General features: G+C 41.9%; 1 protein-coding gene across 1 annotated transcript in view; it reads left to right on the forward strand.

Annotated features, from left to right (window-relative positions):
• The first annotated feature begins 448 nt into the window (after positions 1–448).
• LOC109420734 (protein gustavus) overlaps positions 449–23,095 on the forward strand; it is a 71,639-nt gene continuing 48,992 nt past the window's right edge. Inside the window, exon 1 of the mRNA XM_029869128.2 lies at positions 449–2,220. Coding sequence (XP_029724988.1) covers positions 2,201–2,220 — 20 coding nt within the window. The 5' untranslated portion in view covers positions 449–2,200. The remainder of the gene's footprint in view (positions 2,221–23,095) is intronic.

A 23,095-nucleotide genomic window follows, 5' to 3' on the forward strand; every position in this document is an offset into this window, starting at 1 on the left:
CCCTAAATAAAAAAAAGGCTGAATAAAACCATTCACGCTACAAAAGTGAACTCTGTCTTCGGCAGAGTTATTGCAGACCTATAGTCCTATATTTGTGAAAAATATGAATAATTAGTTTGAGACATCATTGACATCCTAAAATATCCTGAATACCAAGAAGTTGGGAAAATTTAAATAATTGATAAGTGGCTTTGAATGCTGATTTTGGATATGGTTTACTCAAATACAAATAGGTAAATGGAAACGCTTGGTATTTTATGAACATTAAATTATGTATGGAAACATTGCTTCACGTCACTTCTGATTGCGTAACGCTATTCAAAAGATTTTTTTCTGGTAACGATACGCAACTGTGCTACGCTGCAACGTGGATACATCAATTTTCCCTATTTCCCTTTACCATGCGTTTCCATCCGTCGATGCAGTTGTATTCTACACACAAAGAACCAAGAGAGCTGGAGAGCGCATTATAGAATGCATGCTTCGCTTCAATCGCACACGGGCTACGCACTGTGTTCCCGTCGAGAACGTCGACGACAACGACCATGACTTCTCTCCCACTCTCTTGCGCCAGCTCTCGGTCGTAGTCGGTCTGCTGCTGCTGATGGGTTTTCCACCTCTCGATCGCCTCTGCTACGCTGCCCTAGGTCTCTGTGTGTGCGCACATTTGGTAAGTATGGGTGGGTTGCTGGTTGCGTATGCTCATGGGGGTAGCAAACCACTCGATACCAGTGGGCAATTTTAGTCGCGTCGCAGCTATCGAAGAATTGGTTCGTGTTTTCCAACGCCTTGCGCCCTGTTCAGTCTGCTGTCGTTGTTGTTGCTGCTGCTGCTGCCAGTCTGCCTTTATTCACCAACCATCACCCCGTGTTAGTGCGGTGTGTACGAGAGCAAGAGAACGGACGAGCACGCGCGAGAGTTGTATAGCTGCTGTGCGGAGACCTGTCTGTCGGTTTGGTTGGTCGTTCGTCGGTCCCCGTCTGCTGTTCGGTCGGTCGGTCGGTACGTTGGTCGATCGTTTCGATTGGTGTGGAGTGTGCCTGAGCTTCCCCAGTCAGTGTCGTGTCGTCGTCGCCGAAGAAAACACAACTCCACCGAGAGCAAGAACCGTGTGCGTTCGAATCGCGCGTGGCGGCCAGTGTATGTAGTACCTCATCCTCCTCCTGCAACAAAGAAGCAATACTACCGAGAAAGGTTCTTCTTGCAACAAAGCACAATAGAGAGTCCTCCGAGTCGCGGATTGTTTCGTGGAGAAGTAGAAATTGATTTCGGTGGATAGTGAGTGTCCTGTCTGGTGTTTTATGTATCGACAAGCTAGGAGGGTGTGTTGAAGAGTGAGTTTCAAGTTTTCTTAGAGAGCTTGAGCGGAAACTGAAGCCAGGCAAATAGAAAAAAAAAACGGAAAGGACGACACGAAGAAAACACGGAAACCAATCGCCGTAAAGTTTAATGTGTTCAGAAGTTCTCGTTCCGGAACGTGACAGGAAGTAATCGTTTGATCGAGTTCCGCCAATCCAATCAATCAAATGCCGATCAAAGTATTCTATCGAGTCGAAGAAAGCTCGAGTTCGTGAATCAGGGGCAAAACATTGTGACAAAACTGCGAAAGATTACACTGATGAGTTACTGATGAGTGACGAGTCCCGTTAGTCAAAAGTCGCACGGTGCAAGAAGCCTGTGGAAACAAGTGAAGTGTGTGTCTGGAGGAAATGTGGTTTACGACTTTGTGAAGAATACACAACTCTACCTGCCTAGCTAGGGGAAAAGCGAGCAATAGAGCATGCCAAGGATTAACAATCATAAAGGAAGGGTTCAATCGGTGCGGAAGTTATGAGTTTGTGCAGTTCTGTATTTCTCTGTAAAGTTCAAATTGCCCTGTTTTAAGTTTCAACCCTTCCCCGTAAATCTCAGTATATACCAAGAAGTTAATCAATAAAGAAAAGGCCAGTGAATAGTACAAATTTTCCATTTAGTTTGTATTTAGAGAGCTATCGATTTTTCTGCCAGTAAGCGCTATTTATTTACGACGATAAGAAACGGATGAAGAGAACCCACAATCGCAAAGTGTGATATAAATTATTCAGATAGCAAACAAAAGGCTCGGATAACGACGTGAAAAGCAATCAACAGCAACTGTACCACCAATCCCCATCGCTCCCCGAACTAGTATTGGATACTCACCACAGCTAAAAGCAGCTAAATGGAATTAGCACGGAAAAGGTAATTAGTTTGGACTTTCAAGGATGGGTTGAATCACCCGGCAGGAGTTTGACTCATTTGCCTATTACTCATTTCAGGAGCATAATAATAACTTATGATCTTGGGCAAACTTGTAGCGTAGCCTTCTTCCTACAATTATGACGAAGGAAATCATAAATTCTAACTCTCATATTTACGGCATTAGAATGCAAGTATCGCCTATTCATACTAAACAATCAGACTATTCGATCGTTTAGTATTAGAGGATGAACTATCACTCTCAAGATGCAAATATGATAGTAGGAATGTAACGTTCTTAACCGTAATAGTAAAGAAAAAAAACTACGTTACAATTTCTTAAACTTGCTTATTTCGACACTAGGTCCCTGAAATTAGTTATTACCTAGCATAGCACGTTTTCAGTAGGTAAAATTTACTTCTCGAAAGCGTACCTAGGATACGGTCGACGACGTCATGAATGACGGTCGGGGTAGATCCCTTCCAAAATGGCTCCGACGACGTTCGCTTGAACCCCCTGAATCCTGTTGGATTTTCGCACGCATCAAATCGAACGCAATCCTCCCCGTTCCTCGTTTCCTCCGGTCGTCGGTCGCTGGCAGGTCCCTTTTCCTTCCTACACTAATACAGCTTCGAAGGGACTTGCGTTTGTTATCCTCCCCCGCACGCCCTCCCTGGTCCAGAAGCGGCGTGTTTCGAAAGGGACCGTAATCTCGTCTCTGATGTTCCTGCAGCATCTCTGTTGTTGGTTTGGTAGCGGTAGGCAGGCAGGCAGGCAGGCTCATGATGATAACATGACAATTGCTTTGAGGCTCTGCAGCCTCAGATGGCATCAACCTGCGATTTTTGGCAAAGGTTCGCCTCTAGAGATGTTTGTGTGGGTTGAAGTACAGCTTTGGAAGAGGGATCTAGTATAGGGATAGAGAGGACAATGATAGCGAGGGATGACGGTGTCGTGGAAAGTGGTCTGTTTGGTCCCGACTATTTCGGGAAAGGCGCAGAAGGAACGATACAATAGATTTCGTTTTTCCTGTTCCTTCTGTGGGTAGGAGAGTGATTTTTTTGTGGGATTTGTGAACAACAGAGGTGTGTGTCAGGAAAAGATAGAAAGGCTTTTAGTGGAAATGCATAAGTTGTGTATTTTTCGTAGAATGAAGAAGTGACGAACAGTTCAGTTCATAGGCGCCAACTCGTGATGTAGTTGGGGGAGCGAAGCTCTCAAAAATTGGACAATATTCAACTTTTTTCAGCTCAATGTACTAGTTTTCAAGTAAATATGCCTGAACAAGATGAACTGCGTCGATATTATCCGAATTTCATTGATTTTGAGAGGCCTTGCCCCCCCCCAACTACGTCACAAGTTGGCGCGTATGGTTCAGTTTAAACGTGGAGTGGTGTTCGATCTAGTAAGGCATATTTGACTATTTGGCAAGATGTTTTGCTTCTATGAAGCTTTTCAGAACACTTGAAAAGATTTTGAAGTGTTGCCTGCAAATTTAGACTGCAGAACAGAATGAAACGTCTCCTCGCCTCTTTAGGAATGATGAGTAAGTTGCACCTCTTTGACGTATAATATTGTAGCAGTATAACAAATAAAGGGTATAATATATCAAGTTGCGTTACGGCATCTGGCTGCAGCTTGTTCTGCGCGGAAACCCACTTTTTCTTCATGTTTTCCTCAGATTTGACCTCCTTGAGATACTTCCGTAGTGCCATAAGTTCGAAAGTGACCCCCGTTGGCTTCGTACCACCAAAGGACCACATTTGAATAGTGACACGAAGCTAGATCCGACCAGAAGATCATAGGGCCCTCGATTTGCTTCGACAACGGAAGCAGACGCTTCTGTTGACAATCCTTGAGGTGGATCTTACCGTTTACAGTCCCGGCAGTAACACACTCGGTTTGTCACCTGAGCAGACCGCTTGCCAAACCATGTATTTTCCTTGGCAAACTTTAAAAGTTACCGCTTCTTTACTTTTTCCGGAATCAGGTGCTTGCGCAAAATCGATTCGCGACGTTGCTTTTCGGGTGACAGCAATTTTCCAATATTCTAGAAACTGACATCGAGGAAAAATCAGTTACAGTGTAAACAATGCATTCTAAACTACTTCTATTCACATATCAAGAAAAATACATAATTGGAAGATTTTTTTAACGTGCTTTTACCGAGACGCAATTTGATCTTGGACACCCTTCATTTGTCAAATTTGAAATACAAAGGACATCGACATTTGAGATTATTCAAAAACGATCGTTCCATTCCATGACTAACATTCTTTTATGCTTTTTGAATTCTACTCTATCCCCTGGTTTTGTGCTGTTCTGCTACCGCTCGGTAGGACAAGACTCACCGTAAAAGCCAAGAATTTTCTAACATTTTCAAATTATTCGTGGCAAAAATGATTATATGGTAGATGGTGATGCCTTGTAGTTTCAACAAACATTTGAACTGATCAACGACCCCAAAATTGCCAATTCTGGCGATCGTACAACTAAAATCAAACAAATCAGGCCAAACATTTCAATATGTCCTATCTGCATTTGAGAGGCTTTCTTTGTTCACTTTCTCTTTCAATTATTGCAATGTAATGGTATATTTTTCAACTATTTTTGCCGTACAAATCAAAAGACGATTGTTTTAACCATCATTCAATGCAAGGAGACAATCATAATATAAATAAACAGCTGAGATATTAACGAAAGAAAGGGAAACCAAAGAGAGCCACTCTTCTGCAGATAGGACCTTTAGACATGTTTGGCCTGAAATGGCCGTAAAATCAATACTTGATGTAACACCATAGTTCCGACTCCGAGAGTCTGCCGCACACCAGCTTGACTCGTGAGTGCAAAGCAAAACAAAAGCAAAAGCACTCACGAGTTTTTATTTCATGAACGGCTAGCGGGAGTGCATTTCACAGTTGTTTCTATAACAAATGAAGTGACTAACCTACATAAACTAGTCTTCCGTGTGCAGCATAGTTGTCCCATGTTAATAGGGATTTCCATAGAACATGGGACGGGACAACTATGCAGCACACGGCAGTAGTGTTGCGTGCGTTAATGTTCCTGGAAAGCAGAACAGCAAGCAGAAGAAATGCGTTTTTTGTTTCATTAAACTCCAAAAAACTCAGAGTTGCTTCACGAATATAAGTGAAGTTCGTGCATGCTTCGTTTATTCGAGTATTTTAGAGCCCCTGTTGTTCACGAGTTTTAGTTTGTTTTGCATCTGCGTCTGCTCAGCAGCAAAGCTCACGAAGTTAGGCGCCTTCCAGCTAACAACATGCTTATTTGTCAAGGAAACTCAATACTACAAACTGCAGTGGATCAGGTAAATTCTGAGTTAGGGCATCCCTACCGTGTAAGCTATTGATGATATTCAGCACGATTCTTAAGAGATTTGTAATGGAATTCTTATCGAGTTAATTTGGCGGCGTAAGCAACCCGATCTTTGGCAGATTTTTGTGATTTTAAGCGATTTTTTTTGTGTTCGTCCCTACTGGATTTGTGGGGAGATTCTTAGTGGTGTCTTTGTTACAACTTTGGGACATTCCTAGCTTATTTTTTGAAAGATTCTGCATTTCCAGCAACTTTCCAGCAGAATATTTTCAAAACCGGTGTTGTGATTCCTTTTGTGGTTCTTGGCGAATTTCTAAAGAGAATTTGCAAGATTTTCAACAAAACCACACATTGTGGTCTTGTTCGACAGAGGGCACGTTGTAGTTATGGAAAAGTTACATTTCTCCCTACTCTAGATCAGCTGTCAAAAATTACTTGCAGAAATTGAAGAAATTTTCCTTGAGCCCTCTACTTGGTAACAGGAAACATAGCTTAAGGCAAAACATCAAGGAATTCTCATCGAGAATAAAACTGCACCTATGCTTATTTGCAATAGCGGCAGATTATCCAAATCAGGCACTAATTTTCAAAATAAGTACTCTTGCAAACTTGTGTCAGCCATATTTGTATTCTTCGTTGTTTTACCTTAAAGCATTTGCAATCATCGGAATATTGAGTTACAACGTATATTCTCTGTTGTCATCTAGTTTCAAATTAGTACGCCCTCGGTACTGCAGAATTTGTGTTATATTTCAATCATATTACACTCGTATCGGTGGAGCGGATGGTGGATGGTTAGAGCACTTGACTATCACGCCGAGGACCTGGGATCGAATCCCACTCCCGACAAACTTACAAAAATGTGAGTTCTTCCTTCGGAAGGGAAGTAAGGCGTGGGTCCCGAGATGAACTAGCCTAGGGCTAAAAATCTCGTTAATTCAGATAAAAAAATACTCGTATCGGGACAACCTTTAATGTAAATAGAAACACCATAAGCATGTTGCCGAATATCAAACCAAGTAACAATGACTACTGAGTATTAGCTGAACATTGGCTGGTTAATGGTGCCAGTGGCTGAAAACAATGACAGCTGAACAATGGTCTGAAGTATGGCTTGTTCAACCTCTTTAATCAACAGTACATAAATGGCTGAATATAAAGTTGAATAGAATATTCTTCATCTATGTAACCATCTTTAAAACATAAACCAGCCTGCACAATTATCCATCTGTTGTTCAGCCTTTAATCAAATAATTTATGACAGCTGACCCAAGCAAGTTTTCGTAGTGTCCACATCGCTTCTCCAGCCACAATTCAGACTCAGTTCAACTGGTGTTTTTGATTATTCAGACACAACAAGTGATGCTCTCGTTTTCGGGGATCTGTATACAATTGTGTTTGGTGTAGATACTAAGGTCAGTGACTATAAATAAGGAGATCCGAGTTCAAATCCCAGTTTTTCACTAATTGCAAACTAATCAATACATTCCAATACATCTCTTCTGGGAAATAAAGCCGCAAATAATGAAATTTAGCTTACGAAATTGTTTTTTTTTTTATTCAGCCTTTCAAGGAACCTCCAATCAGCTAAAGGTTGAATAAAATCACCAAAATTAGATGTTTAGGAGCTGATTAAAAGAAACGTACCTCTTGTGCCCATCTTCTATTCAAATGAAGGCTGTTTTAAAATAGCTGAAAAAGCGTTTGTACAGCCTGAAATTGTTACCTGGGAATGTTTATGTAAATATGTATAGTGAATAAATCACACGTTCGTGTACTGTTAAGAAGTACGCCGGAGTTTTGCTTTTCGCCCCAGTTCGTGCATTCCATCCGCAGTTCATTTCTCGTCCGCTGTTGAAGTATCCGCTATGGTTATATTCCAACATGTTCTGGGTCTATAACCTGTTGAAACTCGTCTACCATAGCTACGCAGGGGCCATAGCGAGGCTAGTCCTGTCGATTACTGTCTAGCAGTGACGGAAAATAGTAAGGATTGCAGCTAAGCAGACACAAACGCAAAGCAAATCTACTCGTGAACAACAGATGCCCGAATATATTCGCACTTCTTCACTCGAAGGCTAACGAAGCTGGTACGCACTCGTGTTTGATTCGCGAACTGCTCTGAACATTTTTCAGTTTAATTAAAAACACATTTACACGAGAGACAGTTCTGCTATTCAGGAACAATGAATCACAAAACATTACTTTCTGATGGATAATTACTTATTTTGCTATTAAACCGCACTTAAATGCACTTTCCGCACCTCCAATAGTTCTTCGCGAATAAAAACTCATGAGTGTTTTTGTGGTGCTTCATACTCATGAAGCAAGTGGGTGTGAGTAAACTGACACACGGCTTACTCTCGGAACCGTGAGCAAACCATTTGTTAGATTTTCACTCACGAGTTGCTACACGATGAGAGTATTTCCATCACTGCTGTCTAGCGATCTTTTTCTGTATGATTTAGAAATGGTTATCATTAGAACTGGCCCCTCTATGACCTGCGTGACTATGGTGGATTAGAACCAACAGCTACAAGTTCACTGAACTGTCAAAAAAAAAGTGAGCCTTACTCGGTTTTTGCGCTATCCTCAGTGATGCTCAAAACATGGAACGACCCAACATTGTTTTTGTTACCAAAATTACTTGAGTTCAAGTGAAGAATAAATCCGTAACGTCGGTAACACTTGCAGTTAAAACAAAGAGTTGTTCTTGTTCACACTTCTCTCTTTTCATGACTCAGGCCTCCTGATCCATAAAGCTTGTGCACAATCTTAAATTGTTGTTTTTCAGTCTATGACTACTGAATCAACTGCCCAAATAAGTGAAGCCAATTTTTACCATGATGAAGTACACGATAAACTGGCAGCCAGGCCTACACTCGACATAATTATCATGATATGATTTTGAAAAATTACTGTACAACACAGATGCATCTGTCAAAAATATGTACAAAAAGCCTGTGTTCTGTGTCATCGAACGTATGTAGTTTGGTTTCAAATTGAGGTTCGAACGGCCTTGTCTGTACTTCGGAGTTTTTAAACCACGAGGACCTTTTGAAAGGAAAGATGTGGGCACATGTCCATGGCGCTCTTTACTGGCATGTACCAATACCATACTTGTTGGTAAGTCGGGGCGTACCTACTTGGAAACATTTCTCACTCCTAGTTTTGTTATTACGCTTGCCCAAGCCTCATCACAATAAGAACCTAGGTAGGATACAATAATTTCCCGGAGGCCTTTCTACGCCAGATTACATTGTAGTCTAAAGCTCCGCTTCGTAAACAAGACTAGTTAGCATACGGCTGCTAATCGTATGGACAAACGCTTGGCGCGTCAAGAACTAACAAGTTGTTTATGAATACCGAATGTCACGAGCTTCAGCCTCCATCACAGCTCAATTTGTTTGAAATCGGTTTGTCAAAATATTTATTTTAAATCTTTTTTTTCTGATTTTAAGACGTTTGCTTTTGATAAATATGATAACAGTAAAAAATTACTTCGTCATTTGTGCTAATTTTCGTCACATTAGATGAAAAAATTACAGATATTCCGACTTACCTTTGTCAATGCCTCACTAGATGGAAGCAAAAAGATGTATACTATCGATAACCAGCCTCTTTAGCACTGGAAATCGAATAATTACACTAAATTTCACATCTCAATTTCACTCCACTTACGGGTTGACAATTTTTCTCGTTTTTGCGTACGACGAAGGCAATCGCCGTTCAATTTCCACTTCGCCAGATTCGCTTGTTTGATCATCCTTCAATTCACACTCCACAAAAGCTATGTGACACTTAAAAGTTGAATATTGCTATTGTAGAATGCAGCAAAATCTGTTCGATTTGATCAAATAAATCTCTTTTCCCCATTAGTAAAATGTAAACAACAAGATGTCTTCACCAAGGGAGGGTGCAAGTAAATGTGTGCGTGAATTGTGTGCATACGAAACATCGTATTTCACAACCAAAGACATAGGGGGGTTAGGGGCATAATGGACACCCGGGGCGAAATGGACACCCCTGTTTTTGCCGAAACCTTTGGCTTTTATATAAAACTTTTAATGCATAAGTGTAAAGGAACAAGTCATGGTTCTATTTTTCAAAAGTACCATTTATATTCCTTCAAAATAACCAAAATATCATTGAAATTGAAGTATGTTTTTCATATGGTGGATTTCTTATAATTTCGAAGCAGCATCAAATAAGGCATTACGAGTGTTGGAGTGTGTCCACCATAAAAACAAGTGAATTGTTACCTTATCTACATGTATACGAAGATTTAGCAATGAATGAAGTATTTTATTTTTGATCAGAATTTACTTAAAATAACAATTTCAATGTTGTTGTCGATTCGGGGCGAAATGAACACTGGCAATTACGAATGGATGTACGTGCATTGCATACTGTTAGGCGTTTAAGAAAGTTCGGAAACAATCAATCCGATTATTTTAGTCTAAAGTTTGTTTAATTAACTTTGATGTTATGTAAACTCGTCTAAGATGGAGTATTATATCTGTGGTATTGATCTCCGTAGGCAAATTACTTAACTGGTCGATGTAACCAAAGAATTAGCATAAAATATGCAGAGGTGTCCATTATTCCCCGATGGGTGTCCATTTCGCCCCGTACCTTTCATGCCAGCCCAGAAAAACACACGGTTTACAATTCATTACTTCTTCACAATAAAGAAATTCTACCTCCTGTAAATGATTGAAAGACGTAGGAAACAAGTTAAAGTTGTAACTCAACTGATAATATGTCCAGTTTTACTCTGTTATACAGGCCTAACGTACTCATTTGCTTAGGGTGTCCATTATGCCCCTAATACCCCTATATATAGAGAAAGATTTTTTCGTTGCACTATGATGGCGTATTATGATCGAGTGTGTAAAAAATAATTTAAATATTTTGGTTGTTATCCCAAAGCTACAACCATCCCAATTTATAAGCTTTCTGCTCAACTGCGCTGAGACATGATTTGATTTGAATTGCGGAGAATTTGACCGACTTTTCGAAGAATTTGATCTACGGTCAAATCAAAACTTTTGACCATCCTATGTACCATAGTGTCACGTAGAAGGTGTGCCGGGAATTGAATTGTGCCCAAAATAGACATGAGCTAGACGAAAACAGAATCGAGCCACAATTATTTAATCTTATAATTTTAGGGAAATTATAGTTCCTTCACAATATGTTTTAAATGATATGGAAACTAATTTATAAATTAGCAATTGATTCGAATGAGTGTAATCAGTTTCGTACCTTTTAATTCCGCCCTAATTGCTTATCCTTTGACAGATACGCGTATTTCGACTACCACTTGTAATCTTCCTCAGTGTCAGTTATCCACGCAAGTTCATTTTTGAAGGATTCCACTTTTTTGAAAACTGCTTGACAGCTTATTCAGTACAAAATCCACCAGTCACGTTGATTCTGGAAGGCGACGACAAATGAATATTGACTTTTTTACAACCAGTTTCGAACGAATCAGCCAACCACGTCATCCAGTCAACAACTGGCTGACGAATCAATTAAACAATTTATTAGCACGACAATTTATTTGTGCACCACGAGTGACAAAGAGCACTCCGTTCCATCATCGGTCGGGGTCATTGTCACCTACCAGGTACCAGCCCCGATTGAGTGACGTCGTCATCGTCGATCACGTCACCACTCAGCCGAAGAGAGGTTACTCATCCTTCCCTCACACATGATATGGTTCCAAGTTCCAATGTCGCGACCTGCACATGTGCACTTACCCTGCCTGCGCATAGATTACCAGCTTGCCAGTCACCGACTGAACGAACCCGCATATCGCATCACGTCCTTCACCAAGCACGTTCACCCGTCCTCATCGTCGTCGTCAAACGGAACCCAGCGCGATCAAACCCCGAAAAAAAAGCTCCAAACCAAGATACGGACCAAAAGGCTGGAAAATAAAATCCAGTACAAGGAAGGCAAACCGTCGTCCATGGCCCATGATTGCACACGAACTCCTCGGTCGGTCGGTCGGCTGGTACGCCACTCGACAAATATCGAAAAGAACCTTCCCGCGCCCCCTTCCCAGCGCATTTGTGCGCAGCTCCGTCGCCGAGACGATGACACACGCGGAACGTTCAATCCCCCCCGAGTGGAGGCGAACGCGAAGCCTTGATATTGGTCGTTGAGCACACTACTGCTGTTACCACGTTTGTCCGGCCTCCAGCCAGTCACAATGAGAATGCGCGAAACACCAGAAGCAGATGGGCGCCTGCCTTCCACTCACTAGCTACTAGACCACGAGGCAGCACAAAGATGTGAGTGTTTACACGCGCCGCCGCCATCCGTCGATGGTACGCGGAAGAGTTCACACAAAGGATCATCATCATCGCGTGTCAATTCAAGCCGTTCGGTCGAATTTAGCTGTATGCAGATGGAAGGTTTCTGCTCGGATCTCTGAGATAGATTGGTTCGGCTCGGAAAGACAAAAAACCTACCGCAAGGGTAACCCAGCGCAGCGTCTAGAGTCTACATTTTGCGGTCCAAGGACGGTATCCGTCTGGCACCTTGTGTCTCGTGATCGACAACAACCTCTTTGAATTTGCTTTGATGAAAATGTTTCGGATCGGAACAAAAAACAGACATCCTAAATGAGTGTGTGGTTTCCTGTGAACGAAGCTGTTGCTACGTAGATTGAGAATAAGAAACCCCAAACAAGAGGGTTTTCCTTTGTTCGGGATGATCGTATCCTTGGACGAAATACTTGGAACGGATGATCGCGCCAGAGCAGCTAAGACTGGCAAAGGCTTCTTTCCGGGAAATGTGAGACGATGGAACCGACATGGTTTGATGAAGGATTTATTTGGGGGAAATGAGGGGTCGAATTGTTACCGAAAGTTTTCATACGGTTTTTGATCATTATTTGTGTTTAAAGTTTTGCAACCAGTCTTCTTCTTGTTGATGTGACGATCCAACTGGAACAGAGATTGATTCTCAAGCTCTCAGCTTATAATACCATTCACTAACTTTGAAATGCACATTTCTTTCAGTGTACGAAAGAAATGCGCATTGTTGCAACACGTTGCTGTCAAATAGCGTCAACATAAACATTATTGTATATTGAATAATCCATTTTTATGTGTTAATTTGTTACGTTCAGTTTGTGCAGTACATATTCCGAAAGGTTTCCGCGGTTAATGTATTACAGGTGAGGAAGAAGAAACTGATAACTGTCTTTGTTAGGAGAGAAAAATGTAAATCGCATTTGATCTGTCATTTGTGGCAGCTAGTAATTTCGATGTCACTTTATTTATCGTTTTCCTATAAAAATCGGTTCGACAATATACCCAGTGCTCCTTGGCCCGTTAGAGCTGTTCGAGCGCACCCAATTCCGCTTCGTTCCACTCGGATCCACGTCCATGGTTCCAAGCCACGCACCGAGGCTAATGAGAGTGCAACTACACAGTCTAACGTCTACGCTCTCGGGGGTACACCTTCGTTACCTATTGTGCGCCGTTGAATCCCAAGTCATCCAAATTTTTCGCACTAATTGGGGAATCGCGTCTTACGATTCGGTGGTCGCATTGCAAAAGTCATAAACAGCGACTACTACGGGAAAGTGGTCAAAATTCGGCGTTGAGTCCCCGGCCGTCGCCGCGAACGCCTAGCGTGTGTGTTCAAAATCAGTCAATGTGATCGAACGCATCGACGAGCATTAACCAACAAACAACAGATTTGCGCTCGGGTGCTCCTCCACTTGAGTTGAACAATGCCTCCAACTCGAAAACATACCACATCACCACCGGCCGGAGATAGAATACGGACAGCCAGACGACGGCTGTGACCAGCCGAGCGCCAGCCAGCCAGCCAATTGGTCCGTGGTTCAACACTTGGTTAAATTCGAAGCTTCCAATACGCGAAAAACCACCACACTTGAGCGAGCTGCTCAGCTCCGCGTGCGGAAAACTACACAGCTTCAGTTTCAAAATATAAATTTCCTTCGTCCATCGATCGAGCGCGAAAGGAGGTATAAAATATTTAATACAAACTATGCGGAGGAGGACTCCCGGGGCGAAATTTTCCAACAAAACATGATCCACCCGAATGGAAATTCGATTGCGCTCCGCTTCGCGCAATCCTCTCGACTCGACCGCGCACCACTGCCGCCACTGCTGCAGCCAGCGCAGCGCTCATGAAAGCGCGGAAAAAAAGTACTCGCATCACTGGACCGATGAATGGAATCAATGATTTTACCAATTTTACCGCTTTTCGGAATTTTCGCTAATGGCGCCGGAGTCGCGTCAGTCGCCTCGCTCAGCTGCCCAACCCAAACCGAACGAAAGTAAGTACTTAACGCGTGCGCGCTCGTACTCGTAACCCATCAGTCCAGTACACTCTATCCACATCCACAGTCGTCAGCCGGTCTGTCAGCGTCGATCATGTTGCATCGATTCGCCAATTGCACACCGCCAAGTTATGACGGCCATCGGCCATCGATCGGTGTGTGTGTATGTGTTTGGTGACCTAATGAATTTCCGCAATGGACCTTTGCGCGCTCGCTGCAGCTCGGGCGGCGCGAACTTGTCTCAAGGAAACTCAACGCCATCGCCATATGCAGCCCAGCCCGGGCAAACACGATAAGTTGCCCACAGGGGTGTGAAGTTCACGCTTGATTGCGAAATTTTGGCACCTGCCGCTTCTGCTGCTGCTGCTGGCCAAATAGTGTCATTACGTTACCGATGAACGGTAGGTATGACTGTCATAAACGAGGGATTGGAAGCCGTTGGTGAGAAAATTTCCAAGTGAAATTCGGCTCAAGGTTATGAACAATCTCGCTGATACTAGGACGGAAACGGGAGGAAACTTTAGTAGATTCCGAGAACTAAATTGTTTCAGTATATGAATCATTGCATTGACAGAAAAACGATAAGTTGGTTTAAAGCTACAGAGTAAATGAAATTTTGTCATCTCAATATTCAATTAGAATTGTTGATTTCTAGATTGAGTTTAAATAAGGGCGAAAGTAACATGAGAGAGTTCTCTTCATCGACTCCCTCTTCTTCAAATTAAAGTGACAAGATGCAAGTATTGTTGAACTTTTTGGTCATAAATCGCTAGGTTGCGATGCAATCTAGCGTCTAAGTGTAAAAAAGTTTTATTGAATTTGCATCTTGTCACTTTAATTTGCAGAAGAGAGAGTCGATGAAGAGAACTCTCTCATGTTACTTTCGCCCTTATTTAAACTCAATCTAGATTTAGAACTTACGTCGTCTTATCCATACTAAGCCAGAAGTGTTTGAACTATTAATCATGTTTTATTGCATGCAAACTGTTTTGACTTGTGCCAAATTTTGATACTTGATCGATAAGATCGATCACAAATTTTACCTATTAGGCGCTGTCTATAAACTACGTAGACTCATTTTTGGCCATCTCAGATCCCCCTCCACCCTCGTAGGCTTTCCAAATTTTTGAAATTTGTATGGAGCGTAGACTTTGGCCAGACCAACAGCCTCCCCCCCCGTTCCCTCGTAAGAGTTTATGTAGTTTATGGACAGGTTATCGCTTATCTGTCTTACCGATTTTTTTCCGGTAAACAAAACTTAACGGTTGAGATTTCGGTAAAACATTACCGATGTCGGTGACTTTTTCTAAGTGTCTATCAACCATTGATTTGTTCACAAATTCCACCCGCAAAATGAATACAGTAGACGCTCGATAAGTGCAATATGTTTACGTTTCACTTACCGAAAGACATCCGATAACTGCAACAACTGACAAAGGTCAAAGAACTGTCAGTTGCTGCAGAATGCAGCTAATGTGCATTCAATAAACATCGCACTGAAACAAAAGTGCATCCAAAAAACATCGCATCGCTGTTGACATTTGATTTTGACGGATATCGGTGGGATAACTGCAAAATTGTTGCACTTAGCGGACTTGCAGTTAAAAAGTATTGCGGTTCAAGCGTTTGCACCGAGCGAACGTCTACTGTACAACTGTACAATAAAGTTTTTCAACGTCTTTCCCAAGTTCGTATCGATACTCAGATAATCGATATCGTTCAAACAAAGGAAGCACACTGATAATTGAATCTAACGATAATCCATTATGCACCTTCCAGTTTGTTTACACCCCAAATTTATCCCCGCCGTTCAATCTAAAATCAACGCCGCCACCGTGCTGGACAGGAACCAGTTCGGCAAAGTTTGGGGACTCATTAAGTTGAAGTCAAAACCAGAATATTGGTAATGGGCTTATGATACCTGAGTGCCCTTCCCCTGCTACTCTGATCGATACATACACACTGCAGGAGTGATCGTACCAACTAATGTCATTTGAAGTGGTGACAGCAACCAACAATGGAGTAGGTATCCTGTTTGGGGTATAATTAGATCTTGTTTGATTGGTATTTAAATGTCCGACAAGTTGATTAATTAATTAAGCGGGAAAGGTCACCTTAGTGAGACTTATCGATTGAATGCACAGTGCACGTAGTTAAAAGTTTCGGAACCCATTTTTTACGAATGCTGTTCGATTTTTGTAGGAATTAAAATAAATGTCATTCGACATGAACAGCTGAGCGATTTGACATTTAATCGATAAGAAAGATGATCGATCATTTCAATTAACAGTTACTGTCAAGCGACGTAAGACAAACATCAACAGCCTAGAAATGCCATATCCGAAACCGAAACTAAATTTGGCAGGCTCAGGTGCAGGTAACACGTTGATTTCCGTGTCATTTCTGGGCTAACATTTGAAAAGGGTCTATCTGATTTTTGTAAACAAATATATTTCTGTCTCTGTAGGGCCTTTCTGTATCCACCCATGCACATCAACGCCGGTTATAGATAGCTTGAAGATTGCTCTTTCTGATAACGGTGGTGAAGTGCATGGATGAGTACAGATAGGCTCTACAGCGACAGAAATCTATTTGTTTTCACAAAGCAGATGGGCCCTTTTCAAATGTTAGTCCAGGTTTATAGTGTGTTTGTGTTTTTGGCAGAAACATGATAAAATCTGGAAAAGGCAAGCTCCTGGCACCTAGTAGTTTCATCGTATACATATATATACGCCAACATTTCACTGTCTTATACTCATTTTCGTGTAATAAGCGTGACAAGCGTGTAATAAGCATGCACTGCTTTGTTTGATGTTGTGATTCACAAACGAAAAGTAGCTACACATTTCGTATCTGATGGTTTTCTTTAGAGTGACTGGAAGGGAGAGTGGCGTCATGTTCCAATTTTGACAGGTCTCCTGCTCGCTTGAAACGGGAATTTGTATGCAGTTGACAGATGATCGTTGTTACAATTTTGACATTGATGCCACTCTCCTTTTTAGTCACTCTAGTTTACTTTATTCTACTCATCCAACTCATCTCTTGTTCCTTTTTTAGTCTCTCTCTCTCTCTTCTTGGCGTAACGTCCTCATTGGGACAAAGCCTGCTTCTCAGCTTAGTGTTCTATGAGCACTTCCACAGTTATTAACTGAGAGCTTCCTCTGCCAATGACCATTTTGCATGCGTATATCGTGTGGCAGGCACGAAGATACTCTATGCCCAAGGAAGTCAAGGAAATTTCCTTTACGAAAAGATCCTGGACCGACCGGGAATCGAACCCGTCACCCTCAGCATGGTCATGCTGAATACCCGTGCGTTTACCGCCTCGGCTATATGGGTCCTTTTTTAGTATATTCATTTAAATACGAGTTTGAAGAGTTCAATCTTCATGAACTTCAATTTCCATGAATTCAATGCCATTTAATAACTAAATAATAGCAGAATACGAAAAACCATTCGTGAACATAAACTGATTCAATTAAAAATGTAGGTTTGAATATTTTATGAGGTCGGTCAAGCCGATCAATATTACCCCGCTGATACCCCGTTTTACGATACCAACAATTTCTTGAGTTGTAATGTTAAATTATCCTCAATTTTTAGCAAAAGAATCGCTCAGTAAGGGATTAAATTTTCACTCCTGACAAAACAAAGTACAAACGAGAGCAGATGTGAATATTCCACAATGTTGAAACTTGAAAGCACTTCATGAAGCAGACCCCTGCAATTTTAATTATATTAATTACCTCTGCAATTTTCATATTAATAATTTTGAATAGGGTGACTTCGGGTATCATCGACGGATTTGTTCTCTTCATCATGAGGAGTTTTTGTCAACAAAAGCGTCTGAAACTTGGTCGTATAACTCAGCTCCATTAGGAAAGATTTGAGACGTAGTTCAAGACCAACTTTGAGTTTGACAGGTTAAAAAAAAATCCGACGAAAAAAACAAAACTGCCAAACATAAGTTGCTCTGTCCAGCATTTTACGAGCGCTAATGGCTGTCAATCATTTTCTGGTAGGGATCGGTCGATCTGACACGTCTGGCCCGTGTCATTTGACAGTTAATCAATAAGATTGGTGATAGATCTCATCGATCAGCTGCCAAACGACACAAGCCAAACGTCAAATTGACTCATCCCTACCAGAAAGTGAGCAGCATTCTGGCGACCAATCACGCTCGTAAAATGCTGGATAACTCAAATGAAATGTGCTGAATATTGCATCTTTTGTGATTGAACTGTAGAGCCAGGGACCATTTAGGCAAAGATGGGAGCTGCTTTGGGATAAAATGCCCAACTCAGTCAAAAGGGTCCTAATGGCCTTTCTAAATTTCTGCATCATGCGATCTAGCATTGGCAAAACGACATATTTACTGAGTTTTTAAGTATTTCTCCTGGATAAAGCCCATAGACTGTCTTTAAAAAAATATATCATTTTTGCAACATTCCTTATTAAGCACTCAATTTTGGGTTAACTTTTTTTGCCGTACATGTCAGATAGGATCATTTTCTGGCAAAATTGAGCCAATGTGATGTATTGAGCAACCCGTGTGCTTCATTTTGTTTTATAACAAAACCGGAAAAATGTTTTTCACATACTTACTCATGAATAGCTTCACGATTCCACTAAATTTCTATGAATACACGATTGCACGAGCTAATCTGTTTTAATACTGACAGCTTTTTGCCTTCCAATATTATCAGCTGAGAATTAGAGTTTGCACGGTGACGCCACGAATAAACGTTAGGTTCATTCTTGTTCTTTCTGTCCTCTTCCCTCTCACACGAATTTTGACAATTTCCGTTGGTTTGTTTTGATTCCCATTCGTTGCCGTTCTCTTCTCTCTTAAGGAGAAAATTGAGGTTAAATTTATATGTAAAACTCTATAATGAGAGAAATGATATGAATGTTTACACTAGACTTTACGCAAAGACACGAAATGTTCCATTACCATGTTGTTTACTGTCAATGTCATTCCAATCGAGCTGATCTGCCAAACTGCATTTTTCAGTGGCATCATCATCGTCATGATGCAACAAACAAACCGTTCTGTCGATTTAAACTCTCGAAATTTGTTTTTGTTAACAAACAGTTAAGAACAATGTTTGTGAGTTTTTTTTTCTCTGAAAGATTTCTTTTTCTACGAAAATGGTCCTGTACTGAATGAAAGATTTTCGCAGTAGTTCTGTTTAAAACACTTTCATCACAGAAAGACAGAAGCTTTCAACTATCTATACGTGAAACGACCGTTCATAGCCGCCTCAATTGAGCCTGGCTTGTAATTTATCTCGCATATTTTGATAGTTGATCGCATAGGCGCCTACTTATGGGGGGCAAGCATATGTTGGCTCCCCCAATATTTGACGATTTTTTAATTTTGCCATACAAAAAAACCAGAAAAAAATGTTTGCCATTACCACAACCCCCACCCCCCCCCGCCCCTGGCTTGTCTGGTTGATCGATATTATCATATTATCAATATTATCGATCAGCTGTCAAATGGCACCTCAAGCTGATCTACCAATAACTAAGTTTGTTTGCAGCTAGTAATATGGCGGATTGCCGAAGCTCAACTCTTTTATCTGATCATAGAAAGGAAACAAGATATCGAATGAAGCTTAGCCGTTCCTTTATCGCTATTCACACGTTTCAATCGTCTACCGTCAAATGGTACGATAATAAATCAATACGAACTCCCGCTCGCGGTAGAACGACTGCGACGAGACGTGCCCAGACTGCAAATCGCTGCTTAGAATCCTCTTTGATTACCTCATTCGTACAGGCTGCGACCCTCATTAACGTGCCAATCACGCATCCCCGGATCCCATCGTTGCGGATGCCTTAAGAAGCCGAAGTCGCCCAATAGTCACCTCACAGGCAAAGCCAAGCCTTTTCGGACGAATCAAACATCCGTCTTTTTTGGCGAAGCTGACGACAAAAGACGAATTGCAATGACCCGACGGACGGCGCGGTTTGAAGGACACAGTTCCTTGAACCTGCAGACCCCGGGGAACTTCGCGTGTGGATACTTGCACAAGTGCGCAATCCGAACCACGTGGCGTGGCGGTGCAAAACACAGAAGCTCCCTCGCAGAGACATCCGGCTGCCTGCGGCTGTGTGACAGCGCATCCACGAGATCCAAAATTAGATCTCGTTAAATTTAGAGACTGAGTGTGGTGGCTTAAATGCGTTGTCGTTCTCCCGCTAAGCAGCGCCAGCGCTGCTGGAGCGCTGAATGCGCTGCCATCCCGGCTGAGCTCATCGAACTGCTTTCTTCCGCTATTTCTGTGCCCCGCGGCTCATCGTCGTCATAGTCGTCGCGTGGGTCTCGTCCCTTACGTAACAGAGAAGTGCGTCGCGTCGCCGTGAGGTCTACCCAGCGCCAGCAGCACGGTGAAGGCGGGGGTGTTGATCTAGAAGCAAAAGGTCAGCTCGCGTGGCTGAGAACACGTGCACTTTCCGAGAGCTCAGCGTGGAACGCCAGCTGTCAACTCTCCGACTAGGAGGCTTTCGCAAAGCCTGCGCGCTGTTTGACTCATGTGGTGCATGTGCGCTCGCGGATCGCTAAAGTGCCAAGTCAAAACATTCACCGACAGCAATAAATTCAATCAAATATTATGAAATGAGGTAAGACGGCGGCGGTGGCGGCAACATAGCTAGGCTCGTTCGCGCGGTCGGCCAGCATAATCGTGGGCAGCAATCAGTCAGTCCTTTCCGCCGCGCCGGCCTACGTTCCACCGCAGGAAAACGGACGTAGCGGCAACCGAGGAGGAGGTGGCACTTAGACATTCAGCACCAGTCAATTTTCATTTATTGCTTCACAAATCAGTCAGTCATGGCTGTGCAGCGCAGCAGTTGACCGCCGCGGTTGGAATCGATCAAGATTGAACCGAGCGGCCAAAAAGCCAAGCACACGCATCGAAGGATAGACGTCGCAGTCGTCGTCAACCGCATATTTTCAAGGTTCTGACACCTTCCCCTTTGTCCCGTATCTCTCTTTACAGCTGCTTACCTAAAGTGACTGACCAATCTGAGCAGCATGTCATTGAATAATTGAATTTGAAAAGCCACCGTATGTGTTCCACCGAAGTTGGATTGTGTCCCCTCGCGCGCGCGCGGCCAAGTCGAACCAACCAAGTCGCTGCGATTGCATATTTGAACCGGCTGGCTGGCTGTTACGGCTGGTACCACGAGAGCTTTTTGTTCCAAACAAATTGCGACAAGGAATTTAAATTTCAAATTTCGCGGCGGACCACCGGTGGCTGGCTGCTGGGGATCGGGCAAAGAATTTGTCCCCGTTCTTGAGTGGGTTGTGTACATATGCGTGCGTGTCACAGTTGCAAGATTTTATCGCATTTGGACGTGTGATAAGTTATGCTGTCTCCCATGCTAATCTGCATCAGCTGTATGAACGTAGAAATGGTAATTTCTTGAGATAAGATTTTGGCTGACGATGCTAATCAAGCGTTGCACCGCAGGCAAACAAACGAAACACTGGGGAATTTTCATTTAGAAATCTACTTCGTCATATGCGCTAATTCCCGTCATATCAGACGGAAACAAAAAGATGTAGACTATCCAAACCAGCCTCGTTAGCACTGGAAATCGAATAATGACGCGAAATTTTACGTTTCAATTTCAATCCACTTACGAGTTGAAATTTTTTCTCGTTTTGCGTACGACGAAGGCAACCGGATTAAAGCAGTAGATAGCCGAATCGCTCATCATAACGGTTAAATTTTCACTTCGTCATGAATCAATTTAATTCACACCGCACAAAAACTCTATGGCACTTCAAAGATGGATTTCACTGCTGCAGAATGCAGCAAAAGCTATTCAAATAATCGAATAAATCACTTTTTTTCCCGTCGATGAAATGTAAAAGACAAGTTGTCTTTGCCTAGGGAGGATGCCAGCAAATGTGTGCCTGGGTTTTCTGCATACGAAACATCGCTATTGAACAACCACCGAGAAAGATTTCTTCGTTGCACTGTGATGGTGTATTATGCTATGGTGGGCAAAGTATTTTTATCGTTATGCCAAAGCTACATCCATCTTAATTTAAAAGCTTTCTGCTCAATCGCACTTTGTACACATGATTTGATTTGGATTGCGAAGAATTTGACCGACTTTTCGAATGACCACCTACGGTCAAATCATAATTTTTGACCATCCCATGCTCTATAGTGTTACGTAAAAGGTGTGCCGGAAATTGAATTCAGTTTGTGCCCGAAATAGAAGTGGTCTGTACGGAAGCAGAATTCGTAGGACAATCTTATTTTTAGGAAATTGTAGTTCTTTCGCCACAAGTTTCTATATGATATGGACGCCACTTTGTAAAGTATCAAATTTTCCAGAAAGCATAAGACGAGGTGTAAGAATAATCACGATCATTACTAGCAGGTGCATAGTTAGACGGGAATTAGATAAAAACCCTACCATGTTTCTAAAGAACATTCTCGTATTTGTTGGTTGAGGCTTTCGGATGATTTTTTCAAGAATATCTGGAGAGAGTTTAAGCGAAAGAGCAGGGAAATTTTCTGAAACGATTACTTGGTGAATTCTGGGCAAACCTCCTGGATATACTACTAAGAAAGTCCCTGAAAAAAATCGAAAAATTTTGAAACGAAGTTAATTTAGGTACGTGACGATTTGTTGAAAATATTTCTGGTATAACTCAAGGTATAACTACAGTTTCTTACCGATTTTGGCAACACCCGATTTTGGCAACATTTTTATACCGATTTTGGCAACAACAAATTTTGACCAAAAATTTTTACCGAAAAATCGTTTGTATTTGTAAATGTATTTATATTTTAGCCTTACTCTTCTTCAAAAAATCAAAATTCATTAAATTTTCCGAAATCAACAATTTTACAAATCATGACGTAATTTATGAACGTCACCTACAGGGATCGTTTGATAACTTGTGAAAAGTCCATATTTGAAATATAAGCCAAATTGACGTATAAAAGTTGAAAATAATCCACAAAAAAAAATTACCGATTTTGGCAACACCCCAATTTGGCAACATAAAATTCACCTCGTGTTGCCAAAATCGGTAAGAAACTGTATTGCATAGAATTTGTGGAAAAATCTTCGATGGAAATCAAGGAGAAAGCTTCCGATGCTTTCCGAATAATTTGCAGTGTTTCCTAAAGGTAACTAGAATGCTACAATCATGAACAGGATGAATTTCGATTGTGGCT

The sequence above is a fragment of the Aedes albopictus genome, unplaced genomic scaffold (genome assembly GCF_035046485.1).
Source record: "Aedes albopictus strain Foshan unplaced genomic scaffold, AalbF5 HiC_scaffold_93, whole genome shotgun sequence".
Taxonomy (NCBI): Eukaryota; Metazoa; Arthropoda; class Insecta; order Diptera; family Culicidae; genus Aedes; species Aedes albopictus.